The sequence below is a fragment of the Tupaia chinensis genome, unplaced genomic scaffold (genome assembly GCF_000334495.1).
Source record: "Tupaia chinensis unplaced genomic scaffold, TupChi_1.0 Scaffold000578_2, whole genome shotgun sequence".
In the NCBI taxonomy this organism is placed as follows: domain Eukaryota; kingdom Metazoa; phylum Chordata; class Mammalia; order Scandentia; family Tupaiidae; genus Tupaia; species Tupaia belangeri.
Window position 1 is genome coordinate 8,198,164 of NW_006160094.1, and position 9,307 is coordinate 8,207,470.

Sequence of the window (9,307 nt, forward strand, 5' to 3'; positions counted from 1 at the left end):
ATATTTCTGTCCCTATAAAAGTCACATTTAACTGTCAAATCAGAAAAAAATAGACTGGGTGGCATTAATCTACTCAGGAAGTAAGAGAGTGGTGCCATTATTACTCAAATGCCTCCTGTTAATCCCCATATCACAACACTGCCACATTACAGATCAACTATCTTACAAATATTCTTTGGAGAACATGTTCACACACAGATTCCACTCTGGCTATAAGATTTTACATCCTTACATGAATATTTTTGCTTTTTTTTTTTTTTGTCTAGATGATCTTCCCAAAGGAGATAGTGGGTGTTGAGATTTGAGATCCCCCAAAATTAGTGTGTCTTTCTCTCCTTTTTGATCTAGCCATCTTTCCTTTATGTACTTCAGTGCTCCTGAGTTGAGTACATAGATATTTATAAGCAATTTTTTGATGAATTATTCTTTTTTAGTATTATATAATGTCCTTTGACTCTTATAGTTTTTGTCTTAAAGTCTATTTTATCTGAAATTAGTATCACAACTCCAACCTGTTTTGGCTTTTGTTTGCATGGAATACCTTTTTCTAGTCCTTCACTTTTAGGCCATATATTTATTTATCCATGAAGTCTGTTTCTTGTAGGAAACAGATGAAGGGTTTCTGTTTTGTTTCTTTTATTTTCTCCTTTCTTTCCATTCAGCTAGTCTGTATCTCTTGATTGAAGAATTTAATCCACCAACATTTAACATTATTATTGACATTTCTGGACTTTTTCCTACCTTTATGTTTGCCATTTTCTTGGTTGTTTCTTGTTTTCTTATTTCTGTGTATCTCTCTTTGGTTTTCCTGGCACTACACTTCCTTCAGTACTTTTTGAAGAGCCAGTCTCATGTTGGTAACTTTTTTCAGTTTTTGTTCATTTGTGAATTTTTTCTTATCTTTTTCAATCTTTTTTTTTTCTATTTCTATGTATCTTTTCTTTTTCTTTCTTTTCTATTTGAAGGATAACCTTGCCAGATATAGTAGTCTTGGTTGGAGACCAGCAGTTAGCATAATGGTTATGTTGCTGAACTCCCATGTAGTCGACCACAGTTCGAGTCCCAGACCTGTTGGTTTAAACTCATGCCGGGTGCATGTGTGTGCATGCCCAAGATCCCAAGAGGAGGATGGAGGAGAAGGGATTGCAGTGTGGCCATTCCCCAGGAGGTGATTTCTCACTTTCTGTCCATCTCTGTCTTTCTGGTGAGCACACGTGCCCTATAACAAACCCCCTCCCCCCCCAAAAAAAGGAATTTTGGTTGAAATTGTTTTCCTTTTAAGACTTTGGATGTATCTTCCTATTCTTGCTTTCCTTGTAGTGTTTCTGTTGAGAGGTCTGATGTTAGCCTGATGGAATAAACTTTCTAAATAACTTAAAATTTCTCTTTTGTCATTTTTAGAATCTTATCTTTACCTGTGATTTTGGCCAATATAGCTATCATGTGCCATGGAAAGGATTTTCTTGGGTTGATTCTATTTGGGGTCCTTTGTATTTCTTGGGTCTAGATGTTTGAATGTTCCTCTAGGTTTGGAAAGATTCTTCATTTTCTGGGATACCAATTATTTGGATGTTTGGGTGTTTAGTGGTATCTAGTATTTCCCATGTATTATCTTTATTCTTTTGCCTTTCAATTATTGTTTTTGGTGATCTTTTCTAGGTCATAGGTTTTGTCTTCTATATTTGAGATTTGATCTTCTGCATGATCTTATCTGCTTTTAATACTTTCTAGGAAGTTTTTAATTTCCTGCATTATATCTTTCATCTCTAATAGTTTTGCTTGACTCTTTTTTAAAAATGGTGTCTATTTCTTCTTTCAAATCATGAAAGGACTTTCTCATCTCCTGGAATTCATTGTCTCTCTGCTCTTGATTCTCATTTAGGATTTTTTTTTTGGGGGGAGGGGCCTATTAATATTATTTTTATTGACAAACCTTAATTGTACACATTTATGGGGGTACACTGTGATATTTGATACAATGTAGAATGATTAAATTAGACTAATATATTAGCACATCTATCACCTCATTTAATTGTCATATTTTGTGGGAAGACATTTGAAATTTACTCTCATTTTGAAAGATACATTATGGTTGTTATTATTTTTTAATCTATCAGAGGGAACATGCACTTGCTGGAGAGAGACAGATAGAGAGAAAATGAGAAAGCACCCACCATGGTTGCATGGTCATACTGCAATCCTTTCTCCTCCATTTCTCCATCTTTTTGGGGTGTTGGGCATGCATGTCCATGTATGCAATGTGTTTTTCTTTTTTTGTTTAATTTTCTTTTATACATTCAATCACATTATTATTTGGCTTACAAAATGGATATTTCAACAGGTGAACATTTCTCCTTAATACAGTTGATAAAACTACAAAATATCTTCAACAGATAATAACACATTTCTTTGTGCCATTAATGGTTTGCCTCCGTATTTTTCTTCTAAATATCCTTTCTCAGACCCTCCTCTTTCATACACACTATATCTGGTATTTACATCTATATACTGTGTTTCTATATGTTTTAGTCAATTACTTTCAGTGATAGAGTGTGGACACTTGGTATATATTAAGAAGTGGGGACAAACAATGCCTATCCTTCATAGCCTGGCTTGCTTGCATCTCACTTAGTTTTGTCACTATGAATATTTTGATTTATTTATATTTTGAAGAATTTATCTGACATTTCCATGAGTTCTGTTGTTCTGACTGTGGATGATGAGGAGCTGTTCTTTTCTCTTGAGTGAGAGATATTTTCTTGGTTTTCATATTTCTTGTGCCTCTGCATTGGTTTCTGTTCATCCAATGGTTTCTTGATATTAATTCTGAGATTACAAAGTTGTGCGGGTGGAGGTGAGCCATGGTTTCTCTGCACCTCCATATCCCTGGTGCTCACACTGCAACATGCACTGTCATTGCTGAAACGGGATATTCCAATGGCCTCCCAGTTTCTTGACAGCAGGTGCACCTGGGGTTGAGCTAGAGCATCAAGTGAGGAAAAAAGTAGGGGTCATGATGCACCATGCACTTCAGAAAACTATGAAGTTTGAAAATGCTCTTGAGTAGGTAAAAAGCAGGCAGAGCTCTAAAGTGGTCTCCTGCCTCAGTGTTTCTCACTCTCTGCCACTTCACAGGTTCCAGGGCTAATGGAAGTGGAGATAAGTGGTAGTGGTTCTGTCTGATTAGCACTTGGAACAGTTGAGAAACAGTGGAGGTCCCAAGGCCGTCTCCAGTCTCAGATCTTTTCACTTGTTGCCATTGTATAGCTTCCTGGGTTAAGAGCGGTGGAAGAAGTGGGGAGGGAGCTGTGTGGTCTGGGTGGCATCTGGAACAGTGGGGAGACAGTGGAGGTTCCAAGGTGGTTTGCAGTCTCAGTTCTTCTCAATGGCTGCTACTGCACAGGTTCTGGGGTAATTCAGTTGCAAGAGATAGGGTTCTGAAGATTCAAAATGAATAAATAATATTGGATAACAATATAATTCTCAGTTCAGAAGCTGCCTCAAGACTAAGTGCATCTGCAGTTAATGTAACAGAAAAAATAGACAAAGAATGTTTTAAAAATATTTATAAATAAATAAATAAATAAATAAATCTCTGATGAATATAGATGCAACAATTCTCAACAAAATACTTGCCAACTGTATTCAACAACATATAAAAAAGATTATTCATCATAACTTGGTAGGCTATATTTCAGGAATGCAGGGTTGATCATATGCAAAACCATAAATGTAATACACCACATTAACAGAAAGAAAGATAAAAAGAATGTCATCATTTCAATCGATGCAGAAAAAGCATTTGACAAAATACAACATTCCTTCATAATTAAGACTCTCAGTAAAATTGGCATAAAGGAATTGTTTCTCAGCATAATAAAAGCCATCTATGAAAAACCTTTAACTAAAATTATATTGAATGGGGAAAAGCTAAAAGCTTTTCCACCAAAAACTTGTACAAGACAAGGATGTCCACTCTCTCCACTCCTATTCAATACAGTACTAGGAGTTCTAGCCAATGCAATCAGACAAGTCATTTGTCCAATAGGAAAAGAAGAGTTGAAATTATCACTGCTTGCAGATGACATGCTTGTATACATAGAAGATCCAATAGTATCCACAAAAAAAACCCTTGAAGTAATAAATACATGCAGTAAAGTAGCAAGATACAAAATTAACTGACAAAAATTTATAGCATTTTAATATGCAAACAACATGCAGACAGACACTGACAGAACTGAAGAAAGTAATCCCATTTATTATAGCCAAAAAAAGTACAAGATACCTAGGAATAAAACTAAGCAAGGAAGTCAAAGACCTCTATAAGAAAAACTATGAAAACCTTAAAAAAAAAAAGAAAAAAAGAAAATGACACAAAAGAGTAGAAGGACATTCCAAGTTCCTGGACTGAAAGAATTAATATAATCAAAATGGCAATGCTACCCAAATTAATCTATAAATTTACTGCAATCCTTATAAAATTACAAGAGATATTCTTCACAGATCTAGAAAAGACAATTATAGAATTTGTCTGGAATCATAAAAGACTCCATATTGCTAAAAAAATCCTATACAAAAAGAGTGGAGTGTGTGGCATCTCATTTCCTGACCTCAAAATATATTACAAAGCTGTGACAGTCAAAACAACATGTTATTGGCACAAAAACAGACATGAGGACCAATGGAACAGAATAGAGACCCCAGAAATAAATGCCAAAACATACAGCCAACTGATCTTTGACAAAGGGTATCAGTCAATCCAGTAGGAAAAGGAAAACCTCTAGCAAATGATGCTGGAAATACTTGGTATCCACCTGCAGAAAGATTAATCTGAACCCCTATCTGTCAGCATTAACAACAACAAAAATTTATGCATTCAACAATTTGCTAGAACTACTTCTTAATATTCCACTTCCCTCACTCTGTCTAGATTCATATTCTTTCATAGCACTTACAAGTCAGTATCATTTGTGCATTTTCATTTACCTATGTCAAATACCTTTCCGACTGCAAATTTATGCCTTTCTTCAAGGTTAGCATCAAAAATCCAGAAAAGTGATTGAATTTAGTAAACATTTGTTGAGAAAGTAAATACATGGATATACTATTGAGGATGCAGCTCTACCCTCTAGGTGGCATGCTGGGGTGTGGGACCAACGTAGGAAACTACAGACATCACTGTTTTCTACATACACAACCTTGGTCTTCGTGAAAACTGAAAGATGTAGTACAAATACTGTACTCTGGGGCCAACCGGGGCACAGCAGTAACTTGATACTCTGTAATCCTGGCCTCTCAAGGGAAGGCCCAGCTTTCCATTTGGGAACCTTACTCTGTATTCCAGGTGCACACCCATGCACTTCATCTGGGCTAGCTGCAGCTGGGGGTGGATCGCTGTGTGAAGACTCTGTTGGGTATACCTGTCTCTCCATCCCTCTGTCTCTCTCACTGAATAAATAAATAAACTTTAAAAAATTACTGCATTCTGTTTTGAATATCTCATGACACCTGTTAGGTGGGCTCAAGAGCCTTGCTAGGCAGTCTTGGAGAATGCCTGTTATTTGCATGAGATCTAAATGTCAACAATAAACCCAAGCATTGGACCATGAGGTAATAGATTCAATAGTTCATAGAAGAGGACTGAGTACAACTCTCAGAAACATGAGGATGTGGTGAGATGTCCAACTGTCCCCAGATGCCTGACAACATTACAGGGAACCTGAAGGCAGGTCTCAGGATAAAAACAATCACAGGCAGAGTCTCCAGGTGGAACATAAGTTGCAGTCATCTTTTCAGAAATAAGAAAAAAGAAAAAGTCTGCACCTTGACTTTGTGGGATAATTGAGGCCAAATTCCTCAGGTCTCTCTAGCTGAGTTATACTCTCAGTTGGGGAAAGTAGGTCCTATGGGAATTCTGCACAACTCAATCCCCAAGCTGTGGGGTAGAATTAGGGAGGTCACCACTGAGGCTTTTAGTGAAGTAGTTACTGGAAACCTACAGAGGGCTTTAGCCACTAAAAGGCCTACTGAATTTATCCTGTGGAATCTGTCCAGACTGGGGACATTTTCTCTTCCTGATGACCTTCACATTGACAGCTACAGCTGTGATGGCTCTTCTCAGCCTCAGACCCTTATATCCTGCCAAAAACCCGGCATTTCTACTCCAAGTGTAAAAGAGCTCTTGGAAATTCTCCTTTCAAACTCGTTCCATTTTCCCATTCAAATCCTCCTCTGCCATCCATTCATTTTCCAGTGAAGAACATCACCCCTGCATGCAGATGCTCATACTGGCTGCTGTCCCCCACTGTGCTAATGACCAGCTTACTTTCACTTCTAATGAGGGGACAACAATCATTTCTGAAGATAGTGTTATTAATTCCATAACACATGCTTATATTCACTAGAGAAAAATCTCCTTGAGACTCTCCTCAGCTATGCACCGAGGAGTGCTAGATGTTGAGGGGTAAATAGATGAGGGGTAGGGACCAGCAGTTAGCGTAATGGCTATGTTGCTGGACTCCCATGTAGTCCACTGAGGTTCAAGTCCCGGACCCAGTGGCTTAAACTCATGCTGGGTGCGTGTGCATGCGTGCTCAAGATCCCGAGATAGGAGAACGGAGGAGAATGGACTGTGGTGTGGTCAGCCCCCCTGGGGGGTGATTTCTCGCTTTCTGTCTCTCTGTCTGTCTCTATCTTTCTGGCAAGCACACACACCCTATAGCAAAAACTTCTCCAAAAAAAAGAAAAAAGGAAAAAAAAAAAAAAGAGAGATGAGGGGCAGTGGTGTGGAAGTTCCCCAAAGGTGTCCAAGGTGGATTTCTATTTGATCACAGAACTCTTTCTGCACCATTTTCTCAGTGAAAGAAATCTATCTCCATGTAATCATCAGCTTTTATTTAAAATGATCCATTATATCAATACATGCAGTTTTCTCCAAGCATAACACTTAAGTGCATTATAAAAGACATCTATTACCTCATTTTTTTCAACTAAAATATACTTATGGGAAAAAAAAGTTGCTTTTACTTAGGACTTATGATTGCTGAGAATAGAACACTAGAAAAAGAATATTACTTTTAAAAGTATCACTACTGTGCCTATATTTTAAACTTATACTACAATATTTATGAAACAAAAATAATTTGTTTATAAAATTAATATATTTATAAAATACTGCCTTGGAAAATGTTTCAATTTAAGTAAAGATTAGTCTTTAAAATATACTGTTTTTCTCAGTGTTAAGACCAAAAGCCTGAACTTCTTGCATAGAGAATGAAAGTCCAACATTTCTTTGTGTTTCAGTAAGTCAAACATTCTTTGAATCTGAAGGACTAAGTCATGAAAAGGCTCACTGCTATTTCTGGGAGGTGATATTTGGGAAATGCCTGTCCATGGGGAAGGAGCTCCCCAGGTTGCATAGGCCTCAATAACTCTCAGAGAGCCAAGTTACGTAAATGCAGACTGGTGGCTCAGGAGGCCTGAGTGGAGCCGAGGGAACAGATTGCTTTAAGACCCATGTTCACTCCTGGGGTGGGGGGTCATCAAAGCAGAGTCATTGGCCTTCTGTCAGATCTGCCAAAGCTCCTCTAATCTGGTGATTCTCTTGTCTTCTAAGGACTGGTATAATTTTAACATTTCCACTATCTGCCCTTCCAGTATTGATCATTTGCCTCTCTCCTCCTTCCAGTCATGAAGAGGGGAACATAATTCCTCCTTCAACATCAAGTTGGTCCTCTTTGCCTTTCTGCAAGCTTCAGTAAAGTAAGGGTTATTTAAAGACTCCTCCTCTTGCATGGCACTCTGTAAAGGTGACTGTATACTCCTTTTTAGCAGCACTAAACCTATTGATAAGTTGACATTTGTCCTCCTACATACAGCCAGTGTCTCTGCAAGCTGCTTTTCTCTTCTTATATGAAGTCAACTTCTAATAGACAAAACAAGTCTGAATAAGAAGAAAATGACCAGGCCAGCAGGTGACACAGTGGCTATAGTGCTGTATCCTACATGGCTGACTGCACTGTTCAAGTTCTGGACCCTGTGGCCTGGGAAACACACCAGACATGTGTGCATGCATTCCCAAAATCCTCAGAGGAGAACAGAGAGACTGCAGCATGGCCATGCCCCCAATGTGGCCATGCCCCTGTACTCCAAGGCCTCCAGGCCTCACAGTACTCCAAGCCCTCCGGATTTTCGATTCACTTTGCTCAACCACAGAAACTCTTACCACCATCATATTCTTAGCTTGGAAGGCATTTGCTGAGTGTCTTCATGGCTCACCAGTCATCATCTCTATCTCCACCCAAAAGTCACATCCTTGTCTGCCTCCTCTCTGTATCCCCCTTTGCCTCTATATTTCTAAGATTATTTATTTACATTTCTTATTGTCTGCCTCCCCATGGCACCAGAGCATCCATGTTCCCAATCCAACATCCAGAACAGGTCCATTCACAGCGCAGGTGCCTCAATTTTCTCAGGAATCTTTACAGGTGAAACTCAGGGGGGCCATGTTTCCTATTTACTGTGCTGCTGCATCCAGCACAGCCAAAATGTAGGACCTATGGGAATGTGAGTGAGATGAGACACACAAGAGGGGCAATGATATCTGATGGGAAGACCAGGGGACTCACAATCTCAGAGGAGTGTGGCCCAGGCTGGCCGATTCTCCATGTATTTATTAAGGAAACAGTCACCAGAGGGGTGGATAAGCATTTGCTAAAGCTTTTGTACCTGTTGAGATAGCAGGAGACTGTGAGACATGTTTAGGGATCATGTCAATTGATCACACCAATTGTGGTCACATGTTTCTTTTTTCAGGACAGAGCGAGCACACTGTTTTGTGTTTCTCATCTCAGGGTCTGACCATTCTGCAACTATATTCCATTTTCCTGGTGAATGGCCCAAGCCCAAGTACAGTGTAATGGCCAGTCCCACCCTTTCCACTCGTCCTCCTTCCATGAGGCCTTTGATGGCCTTTTTCTGGTCTGCCAATATAAAGATCCCCTCCCACATTTCAATGCTCAGTTGTCCGTTACACATGCAGCTAAGCATGGCCGTCATGCCCACTTCTCTGACTACAGTCATTGTCCCTGTGGTCACAGGCCATGTTTGACCCTCCCACCTATATGAGGCAGCTCACCATTGCCTCAACCATGCACAGTACCTCATCCGACCTTAGGTGAGAAGCAAATGAATGAATTAAGCAGAGAATATAAAGCTCTATTAAGCTTGTCAAGACCACAAAAATTTGTGTTTGCATTTGTATTAGAATTGCAGTGATTCTCATGGCTAACACAGTGGCCTAGTGGTT

At 39.0% G+C, this 9,307-nt stretch overlaps 1 protein-coding gene across 1 annotated transcript in view; it reads right to left on the minus strand.

Moving 5' to 3' along the window:
• The window catches only part of LOC102495780 (rab11 family-interacting protein 2-like), a 24,209-nt gene extending 15,152 nt beyond the window's left edge, over positions 1-9,057 (minus strand). The window contains 4 exon segments of the mRNA XM_027775653.1: positions 2,782-2,980; positions 6,028-6,138; positions 7,671-7,800; positions 8,932-9,057. Of these exon segments, the coding sequence (XP_027631454.1) occupies positions 2,782-2,980; positions 6,028-6,138; positions 7,671-7,800; positions 8,932-9,057 (566 nt within the window).
• Between the last annotated feature and the right edge of the window lie 250 nt (positions 9,058-9,307).